At 43.7% G+C, this 21,418-nt stretch overlaps 2 protein-coding genes and 1 long non-coding RNA gene across 10 annotated transcripts in view; 2 read left to right on the forward strand and 1 right to left on the reverse strand.

The window, feature by feature from the left end:
* The window catches only part of TRS120 (transport protein TRS120), a 57,450-nt gene extending 45,957 nt beyond the window's left edge, over positions 1-11,493 (forward strand). For all 3 annotated transcript variants that reach the window (XM_086508661.1, XM_086508660.1, XM_086508662.1), the window contains exons 4-10: positions 3,145-3,227; positions 3,301-3,360; positions 7,929-8,220; positions 8,333-8,613; positions 8,698-9,575; positions 9,661-10,587; positions 10,774-11,493. In XM_086508661.1, the coding sequence (XP_086364787.1) occupies positions 3,145-3,227; positions 3,301-3,360; positions 7,929-8,220; positions 8,333-8,613; positions 8,698-9,575; positions 9,661-10,587; positions 10,774-11,006 (2,754 nt within the window). In that variant the 3' untranslated portion in view covers positions 11,007-11,493. The remainder of the gene's footprint in view (positions 1-3,144; positions 3,228-3,300; positions 3,361-7,928; positions 8,221-8,332; positions 8,614-8,697; positions 9,576-9,660; positions 10,588-10,773) is intronic.
* A 3,278-nt stretch (positions 11,494-14,771) lies between these two features.
* On the reverse strand, positions 14,772-19,759 carry LOC147461004 (uncharacterized). Of its 6 annotated transcripts, none has more exons than XR_015187564.1 (6): positions 19,432-19,759; positions 19,170-19,361; positions 18,971-19,044; positions 18,692-18,848; positions 18,473-18,579; positions 14,772-16,127 (listed from the first exon to the last, which is right to left on the reverse strand). It is a non-coding gene; the product is annotated as an uncharacterized LOC147461004 (long non-coding RNA). The 6 variants fall into 6 exon arrangements; XR_015187565.1 differs by having other exon boundaries at positions 14,772-14,993; positions 19,432-19,758; XR_015187562.1 differs by lacking the exon at positions 18,473-18,579 and having other exon boundaries at positions 14,772-14,993; positions 18,692-18,851; positions 18,971-19,039; positions 19,432-19,734.
* LOC147461005 (uncharacterized) lies at positions 16,288-18,373 on the forward strand. The gene has a single exon (XM_086508663.1). The coding sequence runs from the start codon at positions 16,603-16,605 to the stop codon at positions 18,355-18,357; it is 1,755 nt and encodes a 584-aa protein (XP_086364789.1). The 5' UTR covers positions 16,288-16,602; the 3' UTR covers positions 18,358-18,373.
* Positions 19,760-21,418: the final 1,659 nt, after the last annotated feature.

A 21,418-nucleotide genomic window follows, 5' to 3' on the forward strand; every position in this document is an offset into this window, starting at 1 on the left:
CTAAGCTTGATTTTTCATCAGCTTATCATCCTCAAACAGACGGTCAAAGCGAAATCGCTAATGCCACTGTTTTAGATCTCCTCAAGTGCTATGTTTCGGAACGACAATCCGAATGGGAACAATACTTACCAATAGTTGAGTTTGCGTATAATAATACTATACATTCCTCAACTGGTAAAGCCCCCTTCGAAATTATTTACGGGAAGCCACTCTTACTTCCTATTATGGTGACCAAAGAAAACATCTTCGCCGCAGATGAATTTGTGCGCAATATTGATATTGCCCATCAACAAGTAAAGCAAGCGATTCTTCGTACTCAAGAGCAACAGAAGAGAAAAGCAGACAAGCACAGAAGGAATCTCAATCTTGAAAAAGGACAATATGTCCTGCTTCGGTTTGAGAAAGCTAGATTGAAAAAGCGGGTCGGCAAAGGGAAAGTTGTCAAACTTTCCCATAGATTCTACGGCCCTTTCAAAATTACAGATAAAGTCAATGATGTGACTTTCAGATTGGATTTACCTTATAATTGGCGAATCCATAATGCTTTTCATGTCAGTCTCCTCCGACCCTATGTTGGACCTCCTCTAGTGGCGCCCGTACAAGAAGATCCTCCAGAAGTCGAAGAGACTGAGGAAATCCTTCAACCTGAACAGATAATACACCACTCGGAGAGACAACTCAAGTCGGGGAGTCTACATCGAAAGTATTTAGTCAAGTTCAAGAATTACACTCCTTTAGATGCAAAGTGGATGACTGAGTCCGATCTCAAGGACTACCTTGACATCTTGCACAGTTATGTTGACGCTCTACAGTTGAGGTCAACTGTTTAGAACCAAGAGGGATATAACTAAGTCAGACTTTGTAAATAATTAATTTATTTACGAGAAAAGAATTATCTAATTAGTTGTGTGCACACCAGAATAGACCTAGCAGTTCTAAGGCCTCAGGTGAGCCTAAATGCGGGCCACAACACCTCAGAGGGACCTTAGCATAAATTACCCTGAAGCCCTAGTGATTGGGAAATTGGGTCTTCAGAAAGGGGTAAGCAGTAGCCTCAGATTTTAGGCTCAGGAAAAATACGCGCGTCAGTACAAGCACATGAATGAGATGGGGTCCTTAGAACAGTGACCCTAAGGATAATGAAGCTAATAAAGCCTTAGGGTAAGTTTCGTTAAATTAAATTTAATGGTCCGTGCCAGGGCAGGCGGCCGGACAAGTGTGAACAGGTAAAGGCGGTGCAGTGCAAGTGCGGCATTGCGCCGGCAGACCTTTGGTGTTCTCATAAAAGAATCATTAGTAGCATTTGTTAGTTAGTTGCACATTTTTAATTAATGAGCTAGAAGTTTTTAAAGTCAAAAGTTGAATGGTTTTTAAGTTTTTAAAGTAAGTGTGCCAAGTTGCACACTTACCAATGTAAACTAACTCTCTCTCACTCTCACTCTCACCCTCTCTCTCTTCCTAGCGCCCCCTCTCCCTGATGGCTATTTAGGAGCCCCCCTCCCCCATTTTCAGGGCTGGCAGTGCACCTACCTCCCCTAATGTGAGCGTGCTCTACGCGGTGGAGCCCTCCATTGAAGCTTGAGAGCAGCCCCTTGCGACATATGTGGTAGCCTTGTGCTCCCATTGTCAAGAACAAGGGATCTCACAGTCAGACACCTTCTGGTGAAGTTTCATCGCGAGAAGCTGCCGTAGACGCTCTCTTAGCAGAGTGCGGTTGCTGTAATTCTCTGTTTTCAGCCCCTAATCACCTAGTCTGGGTGCGGCCTTGATGCAAGAAGGCCATGTCATTGCTTACGAGAGCCGATTGTTCTCTAGGCCGGAGGTGACAACACAAATATATGAGAAAGAGCTTTTGGCGGTTATCCATGCTCTTACTCAGTGGCGGCATTACCTACTCGGAGTGGATTTTACTGTCTTTACAGACCATCAGAGTTTGCGCTACTTCTTGTCACAGAAGCAGCTTTTAGAAAAGCAAATGCGGTGGGTGAAGTTCGAACATCTTGTCACAGTTTCACTTCCAGATTGTCCATGTGCAGGGACTCAAGAATGTGGTGGCAGATGCTTTGTCTCGGAAGCCGTTGGTTCTGGCTATTTCCGCGATACATCATAGGAGCTTCTAGGATATGGTCGATCACTATGCCACAGATACAGATTTTGCAGATATTTTCGCACGGATACGGGATGGGGAGACAATAGCTGGATACTCCCTTCGGGAAGGCTACTTGATGAGAAAGACTATGTTGTGCGTTACACAACCGTTGAGGGAAAAGGTTATGACTGAATGCCACTGTCCACATATACGGGTCACTGCAGCATTGCTACCACCATGAAGGGGGTAGAGAGATACTTCTTTTGGCCGAGACTCAAAAAGGATGTGGAAGAGTTTGTGCGCAGTTGCTTAGTATGCCAGAAGGTAAAGTTTGACAGAACAGATTTTCGTTCCCTGTTCCCATTCCAACCTCCTCTTTTGTGTCCCCATTTCGTGTTTCAGATGTGAGTATCTGTAATAGGGAATGGCATTCCATGCCCGCTGCCGTTCCCAGTTTCCCGTTCTGGGTAGCTATGGTCTTATCAAAACCTTACATGTCCTCTTGGTTTCAAGTGTATCCTTTGACAGTAGATGGTGATATGAGAGGATCCAAACTTGTCATCTAGTTCTGGTTTTCTACATATCCTTAGGGTGGTGGTCCTAGATTCTTGTTTAGATGGGAGGATCCTCTTGTTACCTATGCTGTGATGGAATAGTTGGATTTATTATATTGGCTGGATGTGTTGCAACGACTTCAAGACCCATGCTAAAGCGAGAGAGCTTTGTATCTTCCGCATTGATAGCATGTTGCGATGTAACTGCACGTTGTTTACTCACAAAGGATCGTTGATTCTTTTGATATGATCAAGCAGATAAAGAGTTAGGAGATGGCATTCGATTCCATGAGAACGGCTCACTCAACTTTATTGGCTACTGTATGGCATTCTGAACCCATAATTATACATGACCCTCTTCCAGTCATTACACTAGCTGGTTGCCCCTACCCTTTTCTTAGATTTAGTTTGCTTTGTGTGGAAGTGTAAGCAGGCTCTATCATTATTGTTGTATATGCTTGTTCTATATTGATCAAGCTGATTTTTGGTTGATGATTGCAGATACATAATTCGGGACACAGAGATCCATATATTGAAGATGAAGTGAAGTTTCGTTACTATGAGGTTATACAGCTGTACAGAAGGTTAGACCAACCCATTTTTTATGAATATTTTGTGGTAGTCAGAAAATTCAGAGCTGTGCTTGCATGCTTGTAGGGCAACGGCCACAGCTTTTGAACTCGAGGCTACACTAAAGCTTTCAAGGTTTCTTTGCAGGTAGTGTATACTTTTCTCCCTATTTTGGTTATCTTAAAACTGTTTTAAAAGCCACAAGGTCTCCAGCCTCCTTTTGATGTGTTTGTCATTTCAGCTCTTTTCTTAGACATTATTTACTTTCTTGGACTTTTATCATGATATGCTCAGTCCAGCAGAAATCTCGAAAGAATTCAAAATCATTAAGCATGATGTGCGACTATTCGGCTAGTTTTGTGACAACCAATTTAGGAACGATAAAATTGTACGGAAAGTTTAAAAAATGGTCGTATGAATAGAGATGGTAAACAGCTTTACCCTCTCTCTCTCTCTCTCTCTCTCACCGCATCCGACGATCACTTCTCGTGGGATCTGGGGTCAATATGTAACATCATTATATATGGTATCTGGACAACCTCCATTACCAGATCCTCTAGAGCCATGCCCTGCTACTAGTACTTTCTTTACTACGGAAATGGTGGAAAAAGCCATTGATAAGATGAAGACAAGAAGAGCATATGATCATGAGGGTTTAGTAGCAGAACATCTGATCCATGCCAGGGATCTACTTTCAGAAGTCCTTGCTCGTCTGTTTAATCGGGTCATGTGTGAAGGATTCCCTGAATCTTGGAAATTATCTACTATCGTACCTATTTTCAAGTCAGGGGATCCTATGATACCCGGGAACTACCGTACCATTATGGTAGGTCACACTTTGACCCGACTGTACGCATCCATTCTTGAACAAAAATTGAGTAGATGGGCAGAGAATGAGGGCATAAGGGCAACAGGACAAGCTGGATTCAGAAGGGGTTATTCCACTTTAGATCATATTCTTACGCTCAGAGCCATTATTGAGGAAAGAAGAGCAAACGGGAGAAGGATATTGTTGCTTTGTGGATTTTCGGAAAGCTTTTGATACAGTACCAAGGGCGTGAGGGCCAGACTGATGCGTAGGATGCAAGAGTTAGGGGTCCCCAAAGAGATTATTTGGGGGATCATGGCCTTATACGGATCAGTAAGTGGTTATGTACGTACTCCAGAAGGGGATTCCGACGTTGTTCATTCCACCGTTGGAGTAAAGCAGGGATGCCCACTGTCCCCTACTTTATTTGGTATGTACATCGATGAGGTATCAGATTACATTGAGAGAGAAGGTGATAGAGGTGCTCAACTTGCAGGGTCATGGATCCCTTTGCTGTTGTATGCAGATGATATTGTATTGATAGCAGAATCACCAAATGGAATGCAGAGGCAGCTAGATGCTTTACATAAATTTGCGGAGGACAGTGGATTGTCGGTAAACTTGGGTAAAACCAAAGTTATGGTGTTTAACACCACACCGCAGTGGGTTAGGAGATCGGCACCTACATTTGCATATGGCCAGGATACAGTAGAGTACACAGATGCATACACATACCTTGGGGTGGTATTTGCAGGACCGAAGTTTACTCTTAAGAAAGCAGCGGATGCTAGATTATCTAGAGCCTCTGCGGCCTTGGGAGGGTTGTGGAGAGGATGTGTTCACAAGTGCAGTTTCAGGAACCACGAACAAAACTGTGGCTCTTTGATACTATGGTGGCTTCGGCTATGCTTTATGGGGTCCAGATTTGGGGACCATCTATGGATTAGGATAATTGGAAGTCAATGGAGAGACCTTTGGTATCTATGATTTCCCGATTGATTAGAGCCAAGGCCTCTGTACCACACTCGATTACCCGAGTGGAACTAGCGGCCCCTCCGATAGAAATTGAAGCTCTTACCAGATCAGTGTCCTTTATGCATGGTTTGTGGGATACAAATAACTAACGATATACTAGATTGGCCCTCGAATCCTCTCGACAATTGGCAATGAAAGGGGATACATCATGCTGGTATGCGCAACTGTCATCGTGGTTTCAGAGACACGGGTTCAGTATGGAAAGATTACCCCCCTTCCAATACTCACTTGAGGCTCCATCACTGGCAATTACACGAACGGAGATTAATAAAATCATTCGACAGGATCTTATACAGTTGGATACTAAGAGGACATGGGTAGACCCTACACAAGAATTGGGCACGAAGATGGCGGACTACAAAGAAAACTTCCTACAACTATCTGAAGATGGATTTGTGATTCGCTCGAGTTACATGGATACCCACCTGTCTCATGGTTTGAGATGTGCTATTGGTCAGATTCGTACATCCTCACACCAGTTGGAAATTGAATTTGGCAGATTTAGGGGAATCCCACCTGAAAGCAGAATTTGCAAGTTATGCGGAATGGAGCCGGAGACAGAATTACACTACATATGCCACTGCACAGTATACTACGAGATACGTGGACGTTTTCACTGCCTCTTTAAAGAAGGCTTTGGACCTCTAGATAGAATCATGCAATACCAAGATCAAAGATGCTTAGGCTTGTACCTACTGGAACTACATCGGCACAGGGATAATCTAATGAGAAGACAAAGAGCACTACAGCCTCAGAGGCAGATCACAGATTTCTTCGGATCGAGTGAAGCAGGAGTGGAAGGGGAAGCAGGAGGCCAGCAGCCAACACAAAGGAGTACCCACATTCATACCAAAGGCACCCTAATTGACAGAGCGATTGAGCTTAGGAAATCGAGACGACCAAGACCAAGAGGCAGAAGCACACTTCACCGGAGGAGACTACAACAAAGGATTAAAAGCATTCTAGCCAGACACCCAGAATGCTCCTAAGAAGTTTATTTAATACTTTGTATTTAGTTTTTCACATTCACTTTCACACTTTTCACACCTAGTACTTTAGTACTAAGGTACCCAGACATTGTAACAGATTCACCACTTTGTATCAGTTTGGTCTCATAGGTCATTCTGGCCTTTTGAAGACGTTAATATAACATTTCATTTCATTTCATTTTCTCTCTGGCCCATCACATTCACTTCATCGATGGTCCTACCATTTCTGTATTTCCATGATGTCCACACTCCACAAGGATTTTACACTAGTAATGGATTTCTCTTATAGGCCAGTTTTCTATGGACCTTTGCTATGCATCTATACACAAACACCCCCCCCCCCCCCCCCCCCCCCAACCCAAAACCATCACCACCCACACACACACACAGACACACACACACACCCAACAGAAAAAACAAGTCTGATGGAGAGACTCAAAACAAGCCTTGTAATACAATTATCAGCATGCCGGAAGGCCGTAAGCTGAAAATTGTATAACAGTTACAACTGAGCCATGTGGCCCTAAACGGAAAAAAATCCGGAACCTGCCTTCACCGTCTATCAAAGGAGAGAAATGGGAAATTTAGCAGTCTTCGAAAGATGGACGCCTCGACTCCGCCAAACAAGTAGCTCCATGTATGATTATGTAGGAGGAAAGGGTCCGTGACAACTCTGCTCAACCACGAGGATAGAGGAGGAAACTGGAGCCAGCCAGTACACAATAAAGGGCGGTATAACTTCACTTACTTGTTAATTATACACAGAGTACTGAGAAGAAAGAGAACACAGATGCGCCCAACAAGCCCAAACTTTTGTACAACCACTTCAAGGCTTCCTCAAGACTTCCGGGTGTTATCTTGTAGTTTTGGTGCGAAACCCTAAATCTGCAAATAAACGCACCAAGGTGTAATTCTCTGTTTTGGATTGTTTTTAGCAAACACATTTATGAGTGTCTCAGGAGCTGTCGCACGCAATGGGACACTTCCCTTTGATTTGGACGAGTTTTCATGCGAGAAAACTGCTCTTGTTTCGCAATCTGTTACGATGGAACTATGCGTACCTGTGGGGGATTAGCAATTAGCTAATCTGGTTCCTGTTCAGAAGGCTCTTGCCTTGGCAAGCTTGCATAAAACCCACAAGATTGTACGTAGTCATTTGAGAAGCCCAACTAATGGGGCATTACCATATGTGTAAAGGGGAGAGATGCACGAGAGCGGAATCATCGCGCTACATGAGATAGGAGAGAAGGAAAGTTTCCAATTAAAGCTTCAAACATGAAAATCCACTCCAAATCAGCGCAAGGTGCCCTCTTCTCTTCTTGGGTGCCCCCTCAACTGCCCAGCTTGCAGATGGTGATTAGACTTCCAGAAGCCTCTCTTGCTGACGAGTGTCTATTATGTCCCTTATGGGTCAGTTTTCTAACCCCTCCCAACTTATATAGTTGTCAATGACTTGCGTGTGGCCCAAATTCCATTTAGGTGCACACACACTTCCATACTCATCAGAATTTAATGCAAACTGGCCCGACCAGACACCAACTGACTGACCTAGATTCTCGATGTGAGAAACCCGATTGGTTGTAGCCATTTCACATTGCCATGCAATGTCGACTTGCACCTTTTCAAGGGTTTCGAGAGAAACAAGAAAAAATGAAATCTTGTACATACTTGTTTACCAAATATCTTGTCCATATCTTGCACATACTTGTCTGCCAAATATCTTGTCCTAAGTCTGCAAAATGGGTGGAAGCAGGAAATCGCCCTTTATGGTGGTAATATCCTATTCCTCTTGATTGAGTGCAACTAAAAGATTGGAGTACTCATTTCTAGCTCTTAAATCTCACAATCTCTCCATGTGTTTTGACCATTCGGCTGGCATGCAGGAAAGAGCTTGCAAAAGAAGTTTCAGATCTGTTAATGAGTGCTGTGGAAGGAGCTAAGAATATGGTGGATGCTAGTGACCGACTTATTTTGTATGTTGAGGTTGCTCGTATCTTTGGTAGTCTAGGTTATGAAAGGAAGGCAGCATTTTTCTCAAGGCAGGTGGCTCAGCTCTATCTCCAGCAAGAAAGTCCATGGTCGGCCAGTAGTGCACTACAAGTCCTGACACTTGGAGCAAAGACTTACAATGTTCAAAGCAAATCATCCCGTCTGGAAAAGGATGAATCAAGCAAAGTAAGTGTTGTAGTGTTTTTGTAGTCATGAATGGATGTTTGTAGTCATCCAGATGCTTTAAAAGTAGTGTCTAAACTATTTGATCTGATGATTACAAACATGTTACTGGAAGGAAGCCCAACAAACTGATGATGAAAGCAAGGATATTCTGAGCTCTGATGCAGACGGGATGTGGAGCACTTTGCAAATGAATGTACTAAATGATATGCTTTCGGCAGCCATGCGAGCTGGTGATCCTTTTGCAGCATGGAGTTCAGCAGCAAGATTATTGAGGGGCCATTACCCGCTTATCACCCCAAGTGATCAAGGTAGATTGGCTAGTGCTCTAACTGCATCTTCAAGGCAACTTCCACCTGGAACCCGGTGTTCCGATCCTTGTCTACCGTTTGTTAGGTGAGAAGACTATATCTGAGTCTTTGACTGGTTCAGATGAGTGATCTATCACATGATCGAAGCAGGATTTCTATTTTCTTGCAGATTGCATTCTGTTCCCAGCTTGCCTCTACAGATGGATATAGTGACAAGAACCCCAGGAAAGAAAGATTGGTGGACAGGCGCAGCTCCTTCAGGTCCCTTCATTTACACTCCATTTACTAGAGGACATGATGCCACTATGGAGAGCAAGCAGGAGATTGTTTGGGTTGTTGGAGAACCAGTGCAAGTTTTAGTAGAAGTTGCAAATCCTTGTGCATTCGAGGTTTTTGTCGAAAGCATATATCTATCAGTAGAGTCTGGAGATTTTGAGGCTTATCCTGTTACAGTCACTCTTCCTTCAAACTCCACCCAGTTAATATCATTGTCAGGAACACCGCTTAAAGAGAGCACATTATCCCTCAGGGGCTGCATTGTGCATTGTTTTAATGTAATCACAGAGCATTTATTTGAAGACATAAATGAGCTTCTTTCAGATGTAGCAAAGGGCCTGAGTTTAAGTGATCCTTTTCGAAATGCTGGAGGTCCAAAGTTGAGGCAAGTTTTAAGTCCAAAGATATCAGTTATGCCTTCTCTTCCTTTGTTAATGGTGCAAATCATTGGAGGTCAAGGTGCTGCTGTAATGTATGAAGGAGAGATAAGAGAAGTTTTATTAAGCATTACAAATGTAAGTACAGTTCCTGTTGGAGAAGCGCACATGTCCCTGACGGGAAAGCAGCAAGACCATGTGGTTTCTATGGGGCGAAGTGCACTAGAAGATGCACTTCCATTGCTTCCCGGAGCTAGTGTTATGATACCTGTGATCTTAAAAGCTGGCCAGATTTCTACCAATCCTGAGACCTTACATCGACAGGATAGTACTGGAAACAATTCTTCCCGAGTGGTGAAAGATACAAGTCCCTTATTGGTCATTCATTATGCAGGTTGTTGTTTATTGCATATGCTTGAAGCTCTTGCTTTTGTTGCTTCCTTCCTTGTGGAGTGAGCTAATTCTTTTTAATTCTACAGGAGAGGCAGTAGTGATAGATGAAGGCCCACAAAAAGAAGTTTCAAGAATTCCGCCAGGAAGAAGATTGACAATTCCTTTGCAAATGCATATACTGCGGGGGCTGTGCCTAGTACATGCACGGTTGTTATCCATGGAAGTTCCCGCACAGATAAATACGACTGATACTGAACTTCCTGTATCATCATTGGGATCTGGCGATAGCCTTGTGAAGATGGACCCATATAGAGGTAGTTGGGGTTTGCGACTGCTAGAGTTAGAGCTTTGGAATCCAACTGATGTTGTTTTTGAAATCACTGTTTGTGAGCGGAAGAGTAAAGAAGCGTTTGAAGGACGAAATCTTGCAGAAGACAGTTCAGAGTGCTTGTATCCTAGCACTAGAATTGACCGAGAGTACTCTGCAAGGGTTCTGATCCCTCTGGAGCGGTTAAAGCTTCCAGTTCTCAATAAAGGCTACTTCAACAGAATGAGCGATCTAGCAAAGTCAGAAAGGCAAACAAGAGCAGAGCTTAACATAACCATAAAGGAACTGAGCTCTCGGATATGTGTAAAATGGAGCTCAGGAAGAAGCAGCAGTGGTGAATTAGCCATAAAAGATGCAATTAGAGAAGCACTTCAGGCCTCAGCGATTGATGTGCTACTTCCTGATCCTCTTACTTTTGGCTTTCGAGTAACTCCAAAGGCTGTTGCGATTGATGCTGAAGGTGGAACAGTAGCTGATATTGCAGAGTCTGATAGGAAGAAGGACAAGGGTGATGGCTTAAATGATAGCTCTAAGAACAGCATCCATACCCATGATTTGACTCCACTTGAAATGCTTGTACGGAACAATACGAGAGAGGCCGTAACCCTTAGCTTCAGTGTGACGTGCCGGGATGTTGCAGGAGAGAGCTGTTTAGGAGGAGAGAAAGCAACTGTGCTATGGGCTGGTGAGAACCTTTGGCATTTATGTTTGTGGGTCAAATTCTGTGTGCCGTAGAAGGGGCCAAGTGCAACCCTCGAGCTTGTGAAAGAGGTTAAAAGCACATCATTACTTTATGAGCGTGCTCGTGCTCGTGCACGTGTCCATGGCATGCATACACTTACTTATATGCGGTTTGTTTTCTTAATGGCAGGTGCTTTAAACGGAGTGGAAGTAGAGATCCCTCCATTGGGAAAGATAGTTCATACTTTTGCTCTCTGTTTTTTGGTACCAGGCGAATACACTCTTCTCGGGGCTGCTGTAATACACCCAAAAACTGAACTTCTTGGCTCTCCATTCAAACTACCATCTTCGGATGGCACTCAGACATTGACATGTAGTGGACCCCCATTTCGGCTTTATGTGTTGGGACATTTTAGCAGCTGATAAAGAGTGTTGGGGGCTGTTCATAAACCTGCAATCGAGAGCTACTGTTTGTGCAAAAGGTTTTACCTTTCTGCAGATAAGCATACCAACATATTTGTGCTATTGCAGAACCTTGATGTTGGGGTTTCCATGGGTTGTGTCAAAATAGTGCCCATTTTGGAAAGACCAGACCTTGGAAAATCCAATTGTGAAAATCATTATGGAGGCCAGTTACACATGAATGTAATTTAAGTGGACAGCTAACACTTTGTTACGGTTAAGAAGAAAAAGGGTCTACTTATTCAGCAGGTGGCATCTTACTTGTAAGGATCTCTCACTTTTTGGTTAAGGCAAGGTAGTGAATGAATCTGAGAGTCATCAGAAAAATTCCAGAAAATTATGAAATTATGCTTTTTCATAAAAGTAAGACACCTATATAGGTGTCTAAATTGTAGAGTTATAACCTCACTGTCAGTGGAAAGAGAGAGAAGCATGTGTGTATCAAATGTGCTACGCCTCATTTATGAACCTTTTTGTGCGCATTAAATTGCCTCATGCCCCCCCTTGCTGTAGAATCATCTTCAAACCTGTGTTTTTTTTTTTTTGGTAACTTCTTAATGAGCCTGCTACACTACAACTTTCAAATACTATGGATAGTTTAGGAGGGACTTGTGCCAAACAATGCCCACAGTAACTTAAAGTATTCAAAGGTGACTGTTCATATTTGTAAAATGTCCCCTCCATATGTTGAAGAATACCAGTGAAGAGTGGCACAGCTAAGATCCTTGGGAGTGGTGTTGTGGTGGTGGTATCAATGGGATTCCTTGTAGAGGTCTTGTGTGGGTGGGGAAGTTCTGGGAAACACTAACAGGCTTTAGTGTTGAATAGCTCTTGAGGAGCTTTCTTCATCCAATTTGGTCAGAGGACGTTTGGCTAAGAATTTGTGTAGATGTGGTGCATATGGCTCGGCAGATGCGATGTTATGGATGTGTGCAGGTGGTACCATTCTATCCTTGCCTCTTTGCTCTAATGAAACTTTGTGCATAGCCCTTAAATAGTGCTGTAGAGAAAGGAGCACAAGACGGTAATATTAGCTTAATTGAATTTTTGCGTCTGAAGAGCTTAGGTGTTGGGATGATGCAAAGGTTAACTGTCCTCCCCATACACACTGATCTGTATCAGTACAGCTCAATCTATTTTTGGTGTAATAGACAGAGAATATAGAAAGTAGCACTATTTTGCTTTGTTGCACAGCCCCACATTGGCTCTCTTCTAGACACATGGCAGTGTTTGAGTGCGTGCAATGATTGCGTCTGCCCCGCCTCATCCATATTGAGTGTGCAAGAACTATTTTTCATGAGAGATTTTGAGCACGAGTTTACAGTGAATAGAGGGTGTAAAGTACAGTGCATTCCCTTAATGTGAATGGTGAACCATATAGAGTCTATACAATGACACAAAGAACGGCTAAGGTCCAATCACCTTTTTGGAAGTAACAAGCCTTTTTTTGGTTTTTTTTTTAAATCTCAGAAGAGGGCAAGAGCCTTACAGTAAGGAATGGTTGAGAGCAAGCAAAATCAAGGTCTTTATCCAAAGAGTGCTCATACTTGTGGGATCCAGTTGTTTGGTGATGAATTATAGTTGCAAACATGTGATTACTTGGTGAGCAAAAAGGTCCTTTTGCAGCACTTTGAGCCCACAAACGGCCGCGTGGCATCAATATTTTTTTGGAAAAAAAACAAGGAGCAGCGCAATAATGAAAAGCAGCCTATTAACCTTCTGCAAGAGTGGCTTTATAAAGCGGCACCCACAGATGAGAGAGAGAGAGAGAGAGAGAGAGAGAGAGATGGGGGAACCTGATTGGCGGAGCAGACAAGATGCGGGAGGAGATAGAGGAAGCTGAGCAAGCTGTAGAAGGCGTGGAGAAGATGTTGCTTTCCTTGTTAACACCAATCGCTGCTGCAATAGCAGCTGCTCAAGTCGCCACCTATGTACGAAGCAGATGAAGCTGCTGGATGAACGCTTACACTTGCTGCTTTCCAAGCATCTCGTAGAAGCCATCCCTCCCACTAACGGTTCTAACTTTGATCGACATTAAAAAATTGTCTTCCTCTTCGGTTTCTTGGATAGATCAATGGCTTTGTATTCATAAGCCGCAAGCGGAAGAAAGCAGCTCTATTGCTTGTGGAAGCAGGAAACTTCTTAATGTTCCTTTTGCAGAGTCATCAAGCGAGCTCCCCTTGATTGGGAGAAAGATGTCGCATAGCAGTAGATACTGTGAAAGGTTTGGAGTACCTCCATCACTAGGCAGCTGAGCACATTGTGCATTGTGATGTGAAGCCGGCAAACATACTGTTGACTGATGATTTCCATGCCAAGAATGAAGACTTTGGTTTCGTCAAGCTGATGCGAAGCGAAGCCCAAAGCTTTGCTATGACAACATTGAAAGGCACAAGGGGGTATCTTGCTCTATAGTTGCTACAAGATGCAAGCATCATGGAAAAATCAGATGTGTATATTTATGGACTAATACTGTTGGAAGAGATGTATAGATCCAGAATATGGGCATCTACCCACATGGCTTATGAAGACAATCTTTGGTGCCAAAGATAGTAAAACAATTACATATATTGCAAACAAAGTTGTGGATTGTGATGCCTCCCTTATGCAAGCAAAGATTATGGATGGTCACTTAACCTACGACGTTGTTCCTAGTGGTAGCTTCCTGCGTGTGCTGATGCTGGCTCTTGCTTGTGTGCAGTGGATCTGAGCAATTGCCCGAGCATGACAATTGTTGTTTAGATGTTGGAATACATTTTTGAATCTCTCACTCAGTACCATCATTAAAGTGTAACAAGATGAGCGAGAAATATTTTCCTGTCCATCTTTCTCACTGGGGTTCTATAAATCCCATCTCAGGGAGAGCTTAAGAAGGGTCAATGAGCCTCGGCATCTGCAGAGACGAGCACCAACGGGGGCGAGCAATTGAAGGAGAGAGCGGGTTAAGAAAAGACTCGGACGACGGAACTTGGTCTGCAGCAATGATAAGCAAGATCCATCGAGTAGCGCACAGGAGAGAGCTGAATTGGAGATGGGAAAGCGGCATCAACTAGAGGGATTATGGCGAGTCTTCAACTATATAGAGGGATTTCGGCGAGGCTGGTAGGGAGGCCGCGAGCAGAGCACTGCGAGAACTGGTGTGGGCAAAAGGTGACGCTACAGAGAGGAGCCAAGCAGAGGGCCACTGCGAGCTCCAGGAGCAACTTGGTGAGGAAAAAGCACAGCGCTAGCGAGCAAATAAATGAGACATTAGCGTCGTATGCAAGGGAATAGCGCAAAGGATTGACGGGCAACTAGAGGAGGAGAGAGGTGACAAGAAGCGTCCGGAGGTCGCTAGCAGAAGAAGAGGGACATTGATGAGAGCGGCTTCTGCAAAAGAAAACCAACAAATAGAAAGGGGACGTACTGGCATTTTGAGAGCAAAGAGACATATGCTATACATAATCTAGCAGAAGGAGAACAAGAGGCCTTTGAAGGAAATCGACAAACAACATTAGCTCAGAGCGAGGACAACAACGAGTATAGTGGACGATGGAGACCTGTGCAATATGGTGCAAGGCAGTGGAGAGACATAGTGTGCACATCCATGAACGCAGTTGATCAATTCAAAAAGTGAGCACATGCAATCTGATGACTTGACACAATCCTCATAAAGCTAGGGTAAAAGGGCCATTAAAACCGGGGCCCAATAAGGAGACACAAGTCAGGGACAGAAATAACCCAATATTACTCCAAAAAATTTTCATTTCTGTAGCCATTTTTTAACGCGGCCCAAAAAAAGTTACAAGGCCAGTTCTGGCTTACAAAGGGTCCATCTGTGCATTTGTCCACGTACATCAAGGATTACAGCTGGACCACGACCACCTCTGCACACCTTTGTTAAATGATCAACCATAGTAAGCTCTCCGACTCCTTCGCGCCAAAATCTGCCGCTTGATGATCCACTACCTGCACATAAATGACCATTCTCAGCAATGATGCTTCACAATACACAGATACATCATACAATTCCACACAGAGGAACTATTTTCACAATCGTTAAGAGCTGCACTCTTGTTGCCCGTACTATATAATCAAAACCAGAAAAGGTTCAATAGGTAAGCACCAGCCAAGCCACCCACACCACTGTCTCAATTTAGCACAAGCCAACCCACCCACACCACCTTCATAGAGTAGAACCTCTACAGAGTATTCACTACAAAAAACAAGCGCCAACAACCAGCTCATAGATGAAGTTGTGCCATATCAGAAGAGACACCTTTATAAGCTTGCAGAACACAAGCACACCAACCCCTCTCATCTACATGCTAAACTATTCACCTTAGGCTGCTACATATTCAATCGCAAACAACAGTCAAGCAATGCAAGCACTCGCATGATGACTTCAAGAGCCCCATGTGAATGCAAAGCCTGCTTGATAGAGAGGCATCCAGGGCTCGAGGGTCTTCTTTGTACTTCACAGCTGGTGCACAAGAACGGTGGAAGAGTTTGCTGCCGCGGGGAGGTACATGTCCTGCCCATTTTTATGTGTAGGTTACCTCGCAACCAAGCACCATTCATTTCACCAAAACTCCCTTCATCTTCAACTACACAAAAGAAGACAGCCGAAAATCTCCATTCACCCTCTCCTAAACCTGCTCCCAAAAGAAAGTTTTCAGTGAAGGAATACTCCAAGCTCTTGGAACCAGCTTTGGATTAAATCTTCGTGCTTTACTCAAGAGTAAGAACATTCTTCTACCTTCTTCACTTCATGAGTTTATGAGCCACCTTATCAATTTTAATGTGTGTAATCAATCAGCCCTAACATCTTTTCTTGACATGCAGCAAAGCCGAAAATGCCAAAAAGAAAGCAAGCAAACCATACACCAGTAAGGTCTAAAGGCAGCCGACTACATGCATCTGATCTTCAACAACATTCCCACATCACATCCCCACAAAGCAAGTGCAAGAAGAAAGTGCAATTCATGGATGAGAGTAGAGACAATGTCTCTCCACCAATCAGAGACCAACATCAAAACTTCATCGTCCAACCATCAGCAAGACAGCAACACCGACAGTACCATAAACCTCTCTCCACATCACCTAAAACCACCAACAAGCCAACATCATCCGCAAGTAAAAACAAACCTCTTCTTAAACAAGCAAAGCCCAACTTTTCAAAAAGGACATCACCAAACACAAGGACTTCATTGACTAACCTCACAAAAGCTGTTCAAGACAGTGCATGCCACTTGCCAACTAAGGTGAAGCAGAACTGCCAAAGACTCCTCATAAAGTCAAGAAACGCGAGCTGGATATGGCCAAGGCATTGCAAGCGCGTGAAGACAGCCTTTCATTAAGAAAATGCTCCTTGCAATTTGGAATTAGTAGATCTGCTATAACAAATTGGGAGGAAGGCAGAACTCAAAAAAAGAAAAAAGGTCTGCCAACTCAGCCGAGTAATGAGGAAGAAGATGCTTTGCTACAGTGGATTTTTTAAAAATGTGAATCAGGACATGGAGTTTCTGTCTTGGATGTCAAACTCAAAGTTGCAGAAATATGTCAAACGAGGCATACAATGTTCTCAAATGGAATTCCAGGCAAGAGCTGGTGGGAGGGATTTCGCAGAAGACATCCTAACCTAGTCTTCAGAGTTTCCGAAGGGCTAGACCAATCAAGAGCTAGCAGGTTTAGGCTAGAAATTGTTAAGTCACTTCATGAAAACCTTCTAAAGCTATACATGGAACACAACTACCCACCCACCAACATATGGAATGCGGATGAGACAGGTTTCCAAGGCTCTAGGGACAAGGGCATGAAAGTTCTTGCGAGAAAAGGAGCAAAAGCAGTGTATGGAGTCACATGTGATTCTCGCGAGTGGATGACTGTACTATGCTGCGTTAATGCAACAGGTCAAGCCATTCCCTCCTACTACATTTTTAAAGGAAGCCGCATCACAAGTAATTACATTCGGCATTGTGAGCCAGGGGCAGCAATGGCCATGCAAAAAAAGGCTTGGATGACGGGAGAACTTTTCCAAGCATGGTTGGAGCACTTCGACAATGCCATAACTCAAACCATCGGTAAGTCTAGTAGACATCTTCTAATCTTAGATGGGCATGGCAGTCATGTATCCCTAGATGTAGAAGAAAAAGCTGATGCTGCAGGAATCGACATCATCACCTTGCCAGCTCATACCTCACATAAGCTACAACCTCTAGATGTGAGTGTTTTCAAGTCATTGAAGGTGCAATTTAGAAAGGAAAGAGACATTTGGCAACAGGAAACTTCATCTAGGCAAGCAACAAAAGCAGAACTTGTAACTATTGTTGCTAGGGCTATAGAATCTTCTTTCACAAAATCCAACATCACTGCTGGCTTTCGCGCAACAGGTATATGGCCTTTAAATTTATCTGCAGTGCACTTTGAGGGCATGCCAAGCAAGCACATCAACATAGTTGAAGATTCAACTACGGAAATATTCACAGAGGAGGATAACATCGAAAATCTATCTCAAGTACCCAACACACCAATGCAACCAAACATAGAAGACGAAGCAATAATTGCTTTGAACAACATGGCAGCACAGCTTGACGAAGACATATTGAGAGAACCTGGAGAGATAGACACACCAATGACCTTCACACAGTTATTACAAGAAGAAGACATGTCCATCTTTCAAGGGCCTTCACAAGAAAGATTGTATACAGCCAATGATGAGAATGGAGGTAATGTACGTCTATTGGATCCAGACTATTCTTTTGGCAGCAATGATGCAAATTCTACACCTGCAAATCAATCAAGAATGCAAGGTCTTGAAGATGAAAATCAAAATCCCAATCACCTCTCTCCACCAAGGCAAGCAGATAATAGTCAACGTTTCATTGATCTTTTGGGAATACCAACCATGGAGGTATGCATAAGGCAAGTGCATCGCGAAGCCTTTGTTGACTACACGAAGAGCCTGATACTCACTTCTACTCAGTACATGGAAAGTATGAAAGCTAAAACCGCAAAGAAGGTAGAGATAGCAAAGACAAAGGAGACAAAGCGCTTGGAGAAAGAGATGAAAAAAGCGCAAACTATAGCAGAAAAAGATTCAGCAAAACAAAGAAGGATCGAAGCACAACAAGCAAGGCAATCACGCAAAGTCTGGGAGGCACAACAGCAATCTTTAGAACAGAGATTACGTTCAATTCTATGGGAAGGTGGACCTACACATGACCTTTACATAAGGCCATTGCATGTCCCTAATCCATATCATGCATTGGCTCTAAGGCAAAGATTGGACAAAATGCGAGCACGACCTAGTCAACCATCGACTGCTTTTTGATGCATCAACAACAAAGTCTACAATCATGTTGCACTTAGTTCTTTTAGTTCTTTTATACCAGTTTAACACTGTAACTACTGTTATGAGTTTTGTAATGTCATCTCTTGGACTATACCATTTTGGTCTCCATGCTTTTGTCGACCTATGAGTCATGTATTCATCTTGACGGAATATATATGCAAAGTTTCATTGCCTTGGTTTAGCTTCGTTGTAATGCACATTCTGGAACATACAAAAAAGAAACAAACCATACATTGTTGAGTGAATATGAAGCCTCACCCATATAAAAATGTTGCTCTTGAACCATACATTGCTGAGTGAGTATAAAACTCACCTGTATACTTTGTTCTTGAAGGTCTCATTGCCGTGTTGTTGGTTGGTGAATCTGGGTTGTCTTCTTGCGAGTAGGGATCTGCATGCCCCATATGTTGCTTCATCATCTACTAACCTTGCCCATTGCTGCTTCGTCATCTACTAGCTGTTGCCCATTGCTGCTAAATAAGTGAGTATCAGTATCCGTATCAGTCCCCTGAAGGAATTTGCAAGCAATGCCTACTGATGAAATAATTTACATCACATTACTTCATGCATGTACTGCCCTCCATGCACTCACAGTTTAGCTCTCCAGAGATAGAGGTATGAAGTGAGTTACGATGGCATCTCTGTCACCTCCATGGCAGCTCTGTCCTTATGTCGTAATACGAACAAGCACAAACAATAGAAAGAGTATTGATGAATGCACACAACCAAGCTGTAAAGATATAAAGACCAGATTTTCCTTGAGGAGTCACAGGTAGAGCATATCGCCTTACCTGAAGCTTTCAAGCTGGGGCATCTTTCAGCATTGCAGAGCGTAGCTAGAAGCAAGGGCATGCATTGGCCTAGTGGAATACACCTGCAGTTGAGGCAGTGAGTCGCTGGGAAGAATTTCGTTGGTTCTTGTTGTGCATGAAAACAGACTTGGTATGTGGTGCTTCCTGAGCAGAAGCTCATGATGTGAAGGTCTATATGCAAAAAAATGAGAATTAGAAGAATTGGCTACTGAGCCTAGTGTGTGAGGAACAAGGGCTGTACCTGATTGCCTCCCGCAGCTGTAAACATGAGAGTCGACGAAGTTGAAGCAGACAGCTTCTTCTTCACACTTCCCCCCGTACACAGGTCTGCCCCTAGCCCCCTGCCCCTAGCCTGCTCTTCACTGACTTCGCGGAAAACGACCTCACAGGAGCAAGCCTTGGCCTCGTGGGATGCACCAGTGGAGGCGTACACTATGCACGGTGGATGGGTAAGCTCAGCATGAAGTTTAATAGGGTCATCAGAGCTTACAAGCTAGATAAGACTCGGACGTGTGTCAGCTCAAGTGCGGCTCTAATAACACGCCTAAGAGGTGCTTGAGTAGTAAGTGCTGGCACCTGCAATTGTTTACCTACCACACCTATATTGAAAAGAGGGTGGACAAGTGGAAGGGGATCCAAAGTCCTATTTTTCATGCCCATTTTTTATACAAAGGAATCTTTGTTTTTCCCAAATAGCCCCCCTCCCATCACTGCAACACATTCACCATCTTTACTAGTGTACAGTGAGATGCGGGGATCCTGACCAATGCCTTAAACACCCAAAAACACCCAAATTTGACCCCTAAACCAACCTTTCCCCTTAGGTGGCCCTAAGTTGGCCCCTTTACCCTACAAGGGACATAGAAAAATGTGTAGATCAGGATGACACAAGGGGCTACCAGCCAGTGAGCATAGCTCTCACCATCAGCAACGCAGCCGTTCCCAAAGATTAACAAGCAACAAAACATGGGACTCGAGAGTTTCTTTGCATCAATAACGTGAACTCTTTGTAATTACTAGGAGATGAGACTCACGAAGAAGAGAATCAGATAGTCCAACTTGTGTACTTCATTGTTTTGAACGTAGAGCATTTAGATAAGTGCAGGGGCATACTAATAATTATCGATCTTTCAGTGCATATGTGCACCACAAGAGAGGCGATGATGACAGTGTCACGAGTTTTTTTGAGCAAGGGATTGCGCATATGTACATACACATGCATGGTGCATCGAATAAAGGATTACCCAATTTCCATAGCCAGGTGGTTACGTGGGCCCCACGTGTGTATAGGTAGGACAGGGCGTACATAGTGCATCGATTTTCACTATTATCAGTACTAGTGTGTTTTTTCTACAATAAGGAGGAGTTGGTAGCGCGTAAAACTTCTCGAGGAAGCTATCCGCGGGCCGGCGACATGAGGTAAGTAGGTGCGTCAGATGGCATCAAGTGGCGTCAGGAGGTTGAACAGGGTCAATACTTGCACGCGGAGAAGTATGGACACGACGTGGGTGTTTTCTTGTGATACTTATGCATAAAGGTCATCATGAGGACCACTTTTTGGGGCCACTTCACGTGGTTGCGGGATGCATTATTTGGAAGAACTGAGTGCCAGGTGTGCGGATGATGCAAAAAAGGTGACAACTATGCACTGCGAGGTCAGTTTTTACCTGTTCGGGGTCCGTTTGAGGTCATCTAAAAGGCCACGGGTGCCCAACTAATAAAGCTAAGTGCGAGAACTGAAAAAAGAGAGAGAAGACTAGAAAAAACGTGGAGAAGAGAGGAGGAACACCCGCAAGTGTGTTTTTGCTGTTTTTGGAGCATTTTTTGGCCCTAAACTGCTCATCCGAGGTCGGATTTGAGCACTGTGACATTGTAGGGTGGGGTTTTTGGGCATTCCGGACGCAATGGCGCTGTCCATTTTGCCAAATTTCTCACATATTTTCTGCTGTTTTTCTGTGTAATCTTCTCCGGTGAGTGAAGCCTCTGCTTAACTTTGTGGTTGTATCTGGTGTATTTCCTCAATACTGTGTAAACTATTTGCCCCATTGGTGTTGGGCTGAGCTTCGTTGAGTCTAAACAACAACAATTTGCCTCCTTTGAGCTGAATTGAGTGTGTGTGTGTGTGTGAGTGTGTATGTGTGAGTGTTGAGTGGGCAAGTGGAAAATCTCTCTCTTCTCACTCCGTCTGTGTGTTTCCTGTCTCGGCCAGGCTAGTTGTGTAAGCCGAG

This window comes from Adiantum capillus-veneris, chromosome 3, assembly GCF_014529385.1.
Source record: "Adiantum capillus-veneris isolate H3 chromosome 3, ASM1452938v2, whole genome shotgun sequence".
NCBI lineage: Eukaryota > Viridiplantae > Streptophyta > Polypodiopsida > Polypodiales > Pteridaceae > Adiantum > Adiantum capillus-veneris.